Source organism: Benincasa hispida, chromosome 5 (genome assembly GCF_027475165.1).
Source record: "Benincasa hispida cultivar pf3 chromosome 5, pf3_genome.v1.1, whole genome shotgun sequence".
Classification (NCBI taxonomy): Eukaryota; Viridiplantae; Streptophyta; class Magnoliopsida; order Cucurbitales; family Cucurbitaceae; genus Benincasa; species Benincasa hispida.
In genome coordinates, this window is record NC_143482.1 from 51,796,549 (window position 1) to 51,811,257 (window position 14,709).

The 14,709-nt window shown below is 29.2% G+C and overlaps 1 protein-coding gene across 1 annotated transcript; it reads right to left on the reverse strand.

Annotated features, from left to right (window-relative positions):
• Positions 1 to 12,212: 12,212 nt before the first annotated feature.
• On the reverse strand, positions 12,213 to 13,594 carry LOC120078636 (vascular-related unknown protein 1-like). The gene is made up of 3 exons (XM_039032924.2): positions 13,098 to 13,594; positions 12,949 to 13,014; positions 12,213 to 12,425 (listed from the first exon to the last, which is right to left on the reverse strand). Exons 1-3 carry the CDS (start codon positions 13,452 to 13,454, stop codon positions 12,309 to 12,311), a joined length of 540 nt encoding a protein of 179 aa, XP_038888852.1. The 5' UTR covers positions 13,455 to 13,594; the 3' UTR covers positions 12,213 to 12,308.
• Positions 13,595 to 14,709: the final 1,115 nt, after the last annotated feature.

The following is a 14,709-nucleotide window of genomic DNA, read 5'->3' on the forward strand; positions in this document are numbered from 1 at the left end:
GCTCTCTCTAAGGGAACAGGCTCCTCTCGCTCTCACTGGAACGTCAAGCTATTGCTCAGCAACACCACCGATCGTCTACCACGAACGCCTCCACATGAACAAAAGGACATTTTATTCTTCAGTTACGAAAACTGATTGGAACTTCCCACTAACGCACGGTTACAGAGAAAACGATGACCAATTATCCTACAATTGTCAAATTAATAATAATAAATATAATCATATTATATTCATTAACTTATAGTTTAATATCACATATAAACTATAGTGTTTTCTCCTCCACTAGATATAAATCATATTTATATCAATTTTCCTCCAAGTATCTTATACATAAAGTCAATCATATCATATATAATTAACTAGTTCAATTATATATAATCGAACACCCTCTTATCAATTTGAACATTTCAAACTAACCCAAAAACTAATTCTCAACTTGAATCCATTGAGCTACCAATAGGACCCTATGGACCTATTGCTCGAAGCTCCAACGATACATGAATAGCTAACTAAACTATTTAGCCACGAGACCCACCATCCGTCAACTGTCAGGCATTCCACTATAGACCGACAGTTGAACTCTCCTTACCACAGTTATATTTCTGTGTCCATCGGATATAACCAATCAACAATACGATAATCCTTCACAGATGCTTGTAAGTACAGCTGGGCCAGTTTACCGTTTTATCTTTGGTTACATCTGACTCCTTAAGTACCACTGATCCCTCTAATGAACAATACAACATAGTCCTACTATGTGTGGACACCTCTCGAGCCATGAGAAGGTGTGTCGCACCACATCGTTCAAGCCCCAGGATCAGCCTTTAAGGGAGAAATCTATCTACTTACCCCTACTTAGGGGAAGGAGTGAATTCAGTCTTGTGTAGCTGAGTTTCCAACTCCCAAATCAAACGAATCCCCAAAGTGGTAGGTTTAAGTTGGCGAACTAGCCATTTGCACCCATGCAAATCAAAGGACCGCCCTCAAAGGCAGGTGTTCTCAAATCAACCAGGATTGAGGTCATGTTACCTAAGGTCATCCTAATGAAGTGAAGTCTCGGTCATGAACGGTGTTATATAACAAGACATTAACACTTCGTGGTCAGGTCTTATACAAACTCTTTATATAGGATGCTCCCGTTCACACGTCCCCACATTAATGATCAGGATCAGGTCATCTGTAGCAAGTCACAACACTTGTAACTTGTTCTACAAAGCGGGCTCCATCTGTAGTGTTATCAGGATAAGGTTTCTCTCCTATATCCATATACTACAAACCATTTTGGTTATAACATAAGACATGATCCACTTGTATGTCACCACATACATGTTTAAGTTACATAATGACAACCAAGGATTTTAGTTTATTGGTTTGTGGTAAAGCAAATAAAACATCCAATGTTTAAAGACAAGTAATGAAGGAAATATCATATAGTATACATCACAAACGTTCGTAAAAATCTATATTTACAAACACACTAATTGTATTATTGATTGATTATATCAATGGACAAATAAATATCATATAGTTGGACTATGCTTTATTGTTCATTAGAGGGATAATTAGTACTTAAGGAGTTAGATGTAACTATAGGGGTAAAATGGTAATTTTGGTCTATATGTACTTACGAGCAATTTTTGAAGGGTCATCGTACTGTTGATTGGTTATATCCAATGGAAACATAAATATATCTGTAGTGCGAAGAGTGTAGCTGTCGGTCTTTAGTGGAGTACCCGACAGTTAACGGATGGTGAATAATTTAATTAAAAAGTTTAATTAATTATTTACGTACCGATGAAACTTCAAGCTACAGGTCCATGAGGTCCCCTCGGTAGCTCAACGGGATTAAATGAGAATCGATTTTTGGATTAATGTGAATGGTTCAAATTAATTAAGGAAATTAATTATATATGATATAATTACTTAAATTTTAATTATATATAATGTAATTACTATAATATATTTGATACATTATAATATTAACTATTTATGAGAGGAAATAAATATTTGAATATGATTCAAATATTAATTTTATGAATTGAATTCATATTGTTAAATTTAATGTAAATGTGATTTATATTAAATGTCATTAGTGAGAGAAAAAAAATTATAGGTTATGTTGTATATGATACAATATTAAAAAACTATAAATTATGTGTTATATTTGATATAACATATAGTTTAATATATATTATATGGTAAGGTTGTTATCATATTAATATATATTAAATTATTTATTAAATAAATTTTATATTTATTTATTTTAAAATTAATTAATAGGAGGGAGTTGTACTTCTCTCCCCTCACTTTTCTCTCCACTTCACGTAAGTGGGAAAATATGGTTCCAAAGATCTTTTTCATCCTGCAAAAAGAAAAAGACAGAAAACACATAATAGTTCTGTGAGTGAGACAAAGAAAAATTCTCTACTCCTTCCTCCTCTTAAAATTCCCTTCTCTCACCGAAATAACCAGAGCACCAAACGCTCCTGGATTCTCACCAGAGAATACCGAGGTTTCTCTCATGGTCGTGCCCATTTCTTTTTTGGGATTTCTTTTTGAAACGTCTTTAAAGGAAATGATTTCTGAAACCCAATTTATTTAATTTTGTGCAATTTCATCTTATACATATGTTGTATTATTTTATAATTAAATGCATGATCTATATGTTTTCTCTGTAAAATTAAATTATGTAAAAATGGGGTTTGGGATGATCGATCGCCTTCGCTCAAGGACCCTTCACTGGGATCATTCACGTTGTGCACAAAGAGAAATAACAAATTGACTAGTTATATCAGATGACTATTTTTCCTGATACAATTCAATCACGAAGCGATTTATCACACTTGCTAGTGCTTACTATTACTGCATGATAAGAGATTGTTATCTTACATTTCTCAAATGTATGATATGAATATTATTTAATATTAATTTTTTCATCATACAGAATAATTGTTTCTAAGATGTACAATAATATACAATACAACACAATTTATCATGGTTAGGTTCAATGTGTGACCAAACCTTGATTAAAGTAGAAATATTATTCAACAAACAAGACGACTCAATGCTACTGACACTGATCAAAGAAATATTCGTCGTAAACGACAATGGCAACAAGGCGAAACTAATTTAGAGGCATATGAAGACAAGTCTTTTAACTTCATGTAAACTTCTATTTTAAAATTAAAAAACTAATTCTCTTTTTCTAAAGTAGACTCTACCACATACATGAGTTCTGTTTTTTCATTTGTAGAGGGATGTACTACTAAGTCAAGTCAAAATTTTATGTTTAATATGGCTACAAACTACAAAATATATATATATATAGCTAGGTTTAGTAGAAGAAATTTGTTAGTTAGACGTTAAAAAAAAAAATCAAAATCGAGAAAAAAAAAATTGTCAAATCAGGGATCCCATCCACTAGTTTAGCTTTGACCAAGTCTAGTGGTGCTGACATGATGCTAATGGGATTAAAAACTATCCTTCCCCAAAAATACCATATTTTTGTCAATACTTTGCTCCCCACTCTGTTTTTTAAAATTCTTTCCCATATATCCCATTTTTATCATTAATTTAAAAAACCACAATATTCTTGATAAGAGTATAATAATATCCAAATATCAATTAAGATCTATTCCTTCCTAAATTTACTCTCACCTTTTGCGTACACTTATGACTTTATGTTATATACATTAATAAACAATACGTAAAATGAAAAAGGTTGTCCAATATATTTTGTAATGGCTGTCGTCAAAGTCTTCATTAATTTAGTATAAAGTTTGTAGAAACATATTCATGCATGTATTGAAAGATATGAACCAGGTTGTCAGATTTTATGCTTCAAAATTAAAATCCAAAAATTGAAAACTTTATGTTCTTTTTATAAGAATTAGAATATTTGTTGTTCAATGCCGGCCGACGAATCTCTTTATAATTAGAATTTCTTTGCACCTAAATAAGGCTACATTCAAGGCCAGACCAAGATATATATCAGAAAAATGTCTTTTAAGTAATCAGTGAGTTGTGCTCTACTTTTTCTATTTTCTATTTTTAAATTTTGAATCCAACCAATTTATTTAAGGGTTTAATAAATTTTTTATTTAATTACAGGTTTAGTCTGTGTTTTATAGGTATTTAAATTTTATGTCTCATCTGTCAAAAATTTCTAAACTTTCAATTTTATGTATAATATATCTTGGCATTTTCAAATATTTTAAAATTAACTAATGTACAATAAGACTATAAACTTTGAACTTTGGATTTAGATTCTTGAATTTTAGAAAACTTCTATTAGGTCAATAACTTATTAGAGGTAAAATTGAAAATTTGTATATTTATAATGAGTACTTAAATAATTTTTAAACTTCGAGAATCATATAGGCTCAAACCTAAAGATTAGAAGAAGAGATTTATGAACTAAATAAACACAAACTTGAAAGCTTTAGAATAAATATTTAATTATAACCTTTAGAGTGGGTGGTCTACATCCAAAGAATAGAATCTCCGCTGCTTTATTTTTTTATTTTTTTAATTTAATAATAGAATCTCTATTTTTGTAGTTTTATGTATCTCTTCCTCTCAATCAAGTTTGAAATAACTGAAGTTAATTGGTTTGACTATATATTAAGCTCTGTTGATTGATTGTCGAGGAAAAATCAAATCCAATCTTTATTAAAAGTCTATTTATATGCGAGAATTTGGCGAAGAATCCAGTTTTACTGATATGAAATAAAACTAAATCAATAATACAATTCTCCACTTGGGAATAAATACTAACTTTTGGTATAAGTAGGATAACGGAAAATCCCAACTAAAACAACTTGAATCTATAACAAAATTCTAATTAGATACAACAACTTAATTGATTCATTACAACCCTCAAGTTGGAACATGGATGTCAAATAGGGATGGCAAAATTTCTTACGGGGTCGGGTCCCATCCCGATCCCCAACCCCAACCCAACCCAACCCAACCCAACCCAACCTCGTCCCGATTTTTTTAATAATAATAATAATAATAATAATAATAATAATAATAATAATAATAATAATGGTTAAAATTAGAAAAAAAAAAACAGAAACAAAATTTTTAGTTATAATTTTTTTCTAATTTTAATTATTATTATGATTATTATTATTATTATTATATATAAACTACTAAAATAGTAGCTGAAGCTACGGTTTCAGTCAGTTTTTTTTTTTAGATTTTAATTTTCTAATAATGAAAAACATTAAAATACTTTTTTAATTGTTAATTTAAACAAATATGTAACAATAATATTAATTTATTACATAAAATTTACAATTTTAATCTAAATATTGATTTTAGTTAATTTTAGTTAATAAAAATAATAAAATAAATGTGGGGACTTTTTTCTGCGGGAACCCGAATCCTCGACCGGGGATTCCCGACCTTGACCCTGACCCCCAAAACGGGGAATGGGACGGGGACGAGAATTAAAAATCCCCAAGGGAACAGGGATGGGGAATGCATCCTCGTTTCGTTCCAGCCTCGTTGTCATCCCTAATGTCAAATATGTTCAACTTGTTTAGAACAGAAAATACTAAAAATGTCAATGCTTTTGTAAACATATCAGCAAGTTGTGTTGATGATCAAACAGGTAATAGCTTCAAAAATTCTTCGACGATCTTGTCTCGAACAAAATGATAATAAATTTCAATATATTTTATTCGGTCATGAAACGTCAGATTAAAAGATATGGACATCGCTACTTGAACACTGCTTTGATATCATTATATGCGAGAATTTGGTGAATAATCAAGTTCTACTAACATGACATAAAACTAAATCAATAATACAATTCTCCACTTGGGTATAAATACTAATTTTAGGTATAAGTGGGATAACAGAAAATCACAACTAAAATATAACAAAATTCTAATTAGTTATAACAAAATCTTAATTAGTTCATTATCTATTTTTTGGGTCGATGTCCTAAATTCTTGTAGAGTTCTATAGTTTATAAACACTTGTATAAACAAACGCTTGTGATGTAATAATATGAGATATTTTATTTGCATTTACCACAAACCAATAAACTAAAATCTCTAGTTGTCGTTGTAACTTAAGCATGTATGTGGAGACATACAAGTGAATCATGCCTTAAAAGATAACCTTAATGGTTCTGTAGTATATGGATAAAGGAGGGAAACCTTATCCTGGTGACACTATAAATATGACCTACTTTGTAGATAGTTACAAGTGTTGTGACGTGCTACATATGTTCTAATCCTAATCATTCATGTGGAGACATGTGAGTGGAGGTGTCTTATACAAAGGAGTTTTTTTTTTCTTTTTTTGTATTTGCTACATTTTTTATCCCTTTTGTAGTTTTTTACCTCTTTAAATTTTTTTTAGAAAAAAAAAACTATAAGATGACTTATCACTTGAAATGCTGTTAAACAGAAAGCACTGACAATCACTGTAACAACAAGCAAACAAGTAACCCAGTTCAGTGACAAATTACCTACGTCTCAAGGACAATGTGCCCAGGAAAAATAATCCACTAATATTAAAGATTCAAGCAATTACAACGTAGTATTTATCTGTAATTCAACAACTACTATAGTGACTCACGCAGAGCCCAACTCACAAATCACTTAGGCTCCCCTTAGATATGAGACACCCTCTCGATTATACTTAGGCTCCCCTAAATGTGATAATATCAGTGTTGAACACTTTAGCTTTAGACAGTGTGTGAGACTCCTCTTCGCTTGATTATCTTCCTTGTAATTCAGTGAACTCCCTTCACTGACGAATTTAGATCCTCCCTAGATGGAGAAATCCTTCTCGAGAATGAGTTTTAGGCTCCCCTAAGACCGAGAATTCATTCTCTTCAACAATGTCTTAGGCTCCCCCTAAGACGGAAGTTATCTTCAAATTCTTGAACTATTCAAGCAATGAATTTGCACAACAGAATATAGTAAACAAAGATCAAAACACCATATTGCACAAATTCAGCCACTAAGAACAAAGACACCCTCTCACTATGAAAAGATGTTGCAACCCGAAATGAAAGCCATTATTCTGCTTTTAAAAAATCATGGCCAATTAAGAAAAGAATTTTCAAAAAAATATTTACCCTTCAGTCAAAATAAATTGTGTCATAAATAAGGAAAATATCGGGTAATATACATTTGTTGAGATTTTCAAGGGTAGGAAAGAAAAATATTCCGCATATAATTTCAAGTTCATGAAAGAAAAATATTCTATAGGAAATAGTATTGTTTGAGAAAGATGTTAAGACTTCATTTTGACATCAGCAAGAACCATCACAAGCTATCTTAGGAAAAATATAGAGCCAACTAACCGTCTCCAACATAAGTGATATTATTTCTTTCATTTTTAAGTACAAATGCACAATATTCGAAAAGAAAAGTACAAATGTACAATACGTCGAGGAGATTCAACCTAAAGCTCACCAACACTTAGTTTAGTATATTCATTTTGACAATTTGGACGTGTTTGGAATAACTAACAAAAAGTGTTTTCCAAAAGAATCATTTTTATGAATTGTTTTTAAGATACTTAAATAACTAGTCATTTTCAACCGTGTATCAATAGTATATCAAGTGTATCAAATGTCTATCAATAGTATATCAAATGTATATCAACAGTGTATCGAATGTATCAGACATATTCTAGTAATGTATCAAGTATATCAAGGGTATAAGTGTATCAAGTGTATCACGTGGGTTGAACTTATTTTTTGCTATTTTTGCAAAAGTAACAAGTTTGAGTTATGAGCTTAATTTTTTAAACTTATTTTGTCAAATCTGTAAGAAGTCTAAAAAAAAGTAGTTTTTGTTTTTATAATTGAACTAAAAATTTAAATATAAGCTCAAATTTATAGACAAAAATGAAATGATCATTTAATTATTTGATTTATACTTGTTAATTAAGACGAATTTTTGTCTTTTAATTGAGCCGATTAATGAGATCGGCCGATTTTTAAAATGCAAATCCCAACATGAATGATATATAATTTGGTGGTTAATTTATTTGATTGATCACCTAATTTGAGTTCTGGTACTTAATTAGATTTTAAGCCAATCCCTAAACTGGGCTCTAACTAATTAATTATCTATCTAATTGAATTGATTTATATATACTACAGCTTAACTAACCAATCCTGACCATATAGCTACCGTTTTGTTACTTTAATTTTGTTTTATACTCCAACCGATCGATTCTTTATTTTTATGAAATTAATTGATGTGACATAATTTTCAAAAAGATAATGCATTATTGATTTTCTCTTTGATTTTATTAGTTTCCTAAAATAGAATTTTGCCATTCTGCTTAAGCTCTCACAGTAATTAGGAGACTTTACTTGTGAAGCTAAGCCAATGTTTGGACAATTGAAATAAAATTATTAAGAAACAGAAATATAAATATATTGGATTAACGGTTTATTTATTTAAATTTATTAGAAAAACAATAGATTATGTGACCAAAAGTTCAAAATTTGTTGTCTTTTTACTTTATTATCTTTATCTTGAGTGTATTGTTTTGGCCCGACGTCTCCCTCAAAATTTTCTTAATAAGTTTATCCAAATGTATATATTGTTCTTAATAAATTTTAAAAAAATACAATATTTGACTAAGAATGAGCTTAATTGAACATAATTTGTAAGTTGTATAACCTTGTTTTTAATTTTTGGAGAATATTTTTTATTAAGAAATATTAATTTGGTTCGTTGTATAATACAAACTTAAAAGAAAAAAAAAACAAGTTTAAACTAGAAAGATTGTTAATTACATTCTCAATTCAAACAAACTTTTTGTAATGCATTAATAGTAGAGGAGTACATGAATAAATCAAGACTACATTCTGTCAGAAAAGACATGAAAGTAGAGTTAAAAATGTTTAAAAAGAATTTATAGATACTATCTATAAGAAGAAAAAAAAAACCTGGATGCAACTCACATTTTGTGCGGCTCAAGCAGCACCCAATAATAATATGTCATGTGACAATTATTTTAAAATAAAAAAATTGATAATTTCATTTTGTTTTTAGAGTGAAAGGAAAAGAGGAACATGTGATTAGGAGTAGTCTAGGCTGCAACTAATTATTCCTTAAAAAATTGCATTTTCCTTTTAGTGACTCAACCACGTATAAACTCCAAAAATTAAATATGCTTGGCTTGGACAATCTTATACTGGGTGACGACCTTCACTAAATTTTCTTAAAATTATATATATGAGTGAAGAAAGAACATGCCGAATGACTCTTTGTTTATGGTTAGAGTATTCACTCTCATAAACTATATAAGATAAGTAAGAATGATATTGTCAAGTAACAATGTATGTAAGAAATAGTCATTAAATACTGTGGCGTTATGTATACACAACTCTCAAAATTTAGGGAGTTTGTAATAATTCAACCTTTTCTTTTTTTCAAATATTAGGTTACAAGAGAAAGAAGAGAGGGAGGTTGAAGTCTACACCCTATAGGTAGATAGAACTAGAAGTACTATATCTATTATTTTAAAAAAAAAAAAAAAATTATTTTACCACGTGAATAAGTGGGGCAAATATTGACAAAATATTAAAACATGGAATCACAATGTACTATGAATAAGAGCTGTTAGGACAAAGATTTTATTACATACCTCACTGTTTGATCCAACAGACAATAACTTAGGATTAAAGGTTAAATACATGTGTTTGTTTTACATATATTTATATATATATATTTTCCTTTTTGGAGAAAGATTACCTACACATCTAAAAATGTGTAGAAGGGGTGACATAGATATAGTGAGTGAAGCAGAAGAGAATTAAACTGATGTACAAATTTCCATTAATTAGCTGAATGTCCTCAGCCATCTGTAATTTGCACATGGAGGGGTCTCATTTTGGAGCCCCTTCTGATTTGTTTATTTAAACCACTGCCCCTTTCCTTTTATATATTTAATTAAAATTTAACTCAATACATCCATGTTTATATATTCTATATTTCCTTTAAACATTAATTCTTTATATTTATGTATTTATGTGTATATTGATTTTTTGTACATTGGAAATTAAACCATAATCCTTTTGAGCCTTCAAATGTTGGAATAATAATACACTTCCAACTTTTCAAAAAAGCTCATATACTAATGGTAAATAATATGCGGTAAAAAAATGGTGATGACATTTTTTTTTAAACATTCTTCCAAAGATTAAAGGTAAATATCTTTGAAGGTATAAAAATATTATTAAAAACAGGTATAATTTATAGTGGTAGAGATAATAATTTTCGTCTATAAACAGTACGAGAACGTTTTAAGTCTTTTTGAATATTTAAGGACTATTGCAAAGTTGAAAATTGAGAGGTACTATTATAAAATTCAAAAATGTTTTCAATAATTTAGTCTATTGAAAATATCTCCAACAAAATAGGTAAAAGAACAAAGTATAAATGAAAAGTAATATTTATAAGTTTAATATTTTTAAAGACCAAATATTTATCTAACGAGACATTATGGTTATATATATATATATATATATAAAATAAATATTTTCGGGTGGTTCGAAAAATTGTCGGTCTCTAATTGGTCCAATCATGACATGTGGGACCCAATTTTGGGTGATGCATGAAGGAAACCCAAAAGAAACTTTTTATTATATATTGTGACCATTAATTTTAGTGAAGAGAAAAAAAAGCCAAAGAAGAATATGTGGAATCTCAACCAACCCATTCATTTATCCATCAAACAAGGTTTTAAACCTTTTTCCATGTGAAAACAAACAAAACTTTGTGCCTTTTTCTTCTTCTTTCGTCTCTCCTTAGTACAATTTTCTTTTGGGTTCAAACATACTATTTTGAAACCAAACATTTTACCTTTTCAACAACTTTTGAATTATGGCATGTCGTTACAAGCCAAAGTTTTACGAGCAAGTTTATCACCATACAAAATATGTTATTTTAGAAAAGTCATTTTTATTTAAATTATTTTTGTGAAAATTATTTAAAGTACATTTAGAAATGCTTCAAAAGCTATTTTAAGTGGTTGTCAAAATAATTTAATTCTTTTTTCAAAATGACTTATTTTTAAAATCAAATACTTTAAAAGTTAAACCAAACCCACCTTAAAACCCTTGAACTAATAGTTGTATCAATTTAAATCATGAACTTTTGTAAATGTATCAATTTACATACTATTCCAAATTTTGCTCGATCAATATCGTGTAGACTTATAATTTAAGACAATTAAACTCCTAAATTTTTATAAGCCAATCAATTTAGGCCCTTCATTGTGATAAGTTTTGATAATCATATATGCAATAATTTTCAAAGATGTGTAGACTTCTTCAAATGTCAATTTTACAAGAATTGATGATTCTTAAAGGAAATTTTTACTAAGAAAGTATAAATTGATTCATTGATGAGAGTTTAGGGGTTTAATCGATACAATTATAAGCTTTCACGCGAGGTTTTTCTCAAATAAAACGTAATGGAGGATTGTAAACTGATATACTTAAGAAAACATGTAAGATTTAAGTCGCTTTAAGGGTATAAATCAATATCTTCTCTAAATTATTTGACTGATCATTTTTTTCCCTGGATGTGATGTTCTAACAATAAAACAAAGATGGCATTCATTAATGTTATTTGATTGAGCGATGTGACACAAACTTATATACATGTTCCTATCTAAAACATTGATTGAATGTTTCATTTTTCCTTTATAATTTTAATTAATAGATCATATCAAATTAGATTTCTCGAAGAATGATTGATATTTTGTATTTATTAGACACACATGATAAGTTTTGAAAATTTGCTTCCAAGTTCACATGTAATAATAATAATAAAAGTTCATGAGATCACTTGACATTCAAGTCTTTTATAAACTAAAATAAATCCACGAAAATAACAAAGAAAACCCATGTTTGCATGGGGTTGATTTTCACACACTCAAATAACTTAAAAGATAATCTTGGATAATTAATTAGGGTTTAAGTTAAAGCAATCGATTAATTAAAGAAAAAGACCCATTTTCTAACTCGTGAAAAAGAATATCTCTCACTGACCCACCATTTTTTTTCCTAATTGGATAATTAAGATTTTTTTTTAAAAAAAAAAAAAAGAAAAAATAAAAATATAGCTATTAAAACTTTTGAGTGGTGGTGGTTGGTCAAGAGAGAAAGTCTTCTTGTTCGAGGAATAATCTAAAACAAGCACAAAGAGAGAGGAAAATAAACAATAATAATGGATTATATATAATAATGGTAATTAGTTTGAGAGCTGAGAATTACATAGAGATTTTAGTGATTATTATGCTTAAATTACATCTCAATTATGGTAATTAAGAAGCATGGACAAAGGAAACAAACACAACCCTTTTTTTTCAGATGAATACACACCATTTTCTTTGTCTGAATAATATTTCCCCAATTGCCTTTCGCTTCCCTACACAATCATCAATTGGGTTTCAAAAAGACAAAAAGAAAAACCCCATAATTTGAATTTTTTGTGCTTCATCCAACCGCTAAAATTATTACATAATATGCTTTTAATAATTCAAAATCAATTTTAATGAAAGAAAATTACATTTAAAAGTGTAAAGCTAAATATTCAATTAATTTTAAGTGATTAAAGATGAAGCAGTGATTAAGTACAACTTAGACTACATCTAACTACAATGCTCCCTTCCTTTTTACCACACAAATAAAAAAAATATTTTAAAAGAATATTTTTTAATAAAATCAAATCGCCATGTGATTATATTTCATTGGGTGTAGCTTGGAATGTATAGAGGATGGGTGCTTCTCAAGTGCACTTAAATTTTTTTCTTTGAAGACGTACTTCCAGGCATTTTTTTAGTGCTACAAAAATGATTTTAACTATTTGAAAGTCACTTTCAAACCAGTATTAAGACTATGAGTCTACTTTCTTGACGATAAGATAAAAGAGAAGAAAGAAGAAAGCATACCGTCAAATTAGTGATCACATCAAACCTCGGATTTTCATGGGATGTTTTGACTTTCAAATCAGCAACCTAAAAGAGAGATATTTTCAATATTTTCAAAATAAAAGTTAAAAAAAAGGGGTAAAAAGGAAAAGTAAAAATAATGTGCTAACTTTTGGACTATGAATAGGAGAAGTAGCCGTATCTTGTAAGGAATCATCTTCAAAAATCTTCTGAGTTCTTGTTTTCTTGAAAGTTAGTTTGTTTGGAACATCAAAAATCATTTTCCCAATATGATTGGTTTTGTTAATATCATAATTGGGATTTGAAATATTATGATCCCAATTTGAACAACTACCAATACTTGAACACAAATAACTGCTTTCCGACGAGAAATAATCCTCCAAGTAATCAGTCCAACCGCTCTCTTCTTGCTCTTCGGCTCCGGCGGCGGCGGCGGCGGAGGAGGAGGTGGAGGAATTTTCCGGCGGGGAATCAGAGCCTTCAGCGGTGGCGTTGTTCTTCTCCATGAAAATAATAGAGGGAGGGGGGAGAGAGATGAGAGTTTGGGAGAGGGGGTTTTAAGAAAGGGAGAAGTTGATAATTTAAAAATATATAAAATTTATTATTATTATTGTTATTATTTATTAGAAATAATTATTGGGGTGGTGAAAATGGAGGAAAAAGGTCGCCCATGATGTTGAATCGGTGATGTGGGCCAGTTAGGAAGTTAAAACCAAACTGTTCCAACAGAAAAGAGAGAGAGAAAAAATTTATAAATCGAATTTAGTTCCAAGAATTTCATAATTATTTTTAGGTGTTTAGGTAGCACTTTTGTTTTTAGTTTTATATTTGTTGAAATTTCTATTTGTTTCTTCTCAATTTTTTAAAATTATAACGTTCAGGTTTTTTTTAAAAAAAAAATTGAATGTCTGCCTAAATTCTAAAAATAAAAACAAAATTTTAAAATCTACTTTTTAAAAAAATTTAACTTGATTTTAATAATAAAAACATAGAAATTTAAAATGAAAATAATATTTATAAACTTAACTATAAAAATGAAAGGATTATGAAACCGTTTCTTTCGTCTTCAATTTTCAATATGTTTATTTAATATATGAGTTTAAAAATAGAGTAATCTCTCAGTCTTTAGTTATTTATCACCTAAAACTTTTTTCTCAATACTTCAAATTTACTTATACGATCTGAGTATGTCAACTTTAAAAGGTTAGAACATCTATTTGCTTAACTTGTTAAATCAAAATAAATAGAGGACTAAAATAGTTATTTTTGAACCGTTGAAAGACTAAATAAGACTTTTGAAAAGTTTAAAGACTAAATTAAAAAACAAAAAATCTAGGGACCGTTTGGGGCACCAACTAAAAGTTGGTGGAGTAGGTTATTATAGCCTACCTTATTTTTGGGACACCAAATATAATATGGATGTGTACAACTATTATAACCTACAATTAAATATATTAAATATTATTTCAAAATTTTTTTCTGCAGTATTTATATTTGTTTAGTGATAGAGAGAGAGAACGTGCAAGAGACAGAAATGATAGGGCGAAGGGGTTGACCTTTGTGGTTTTAGATGAGATATTATATTGTTTGTAACAAAACTCCGACATTATTTATTCTTATAAAAAAAAAAAAAGGAAAAAAGAAAAAAGAAAAAAGAAAGAACTCCGACATTATTTTCCACGGGACAATTCGATTCCTTGACCGAATAGGAATCCGAGAAAACAAACATTGACTACTTTCCCACTAATTCTGCCGACGAGC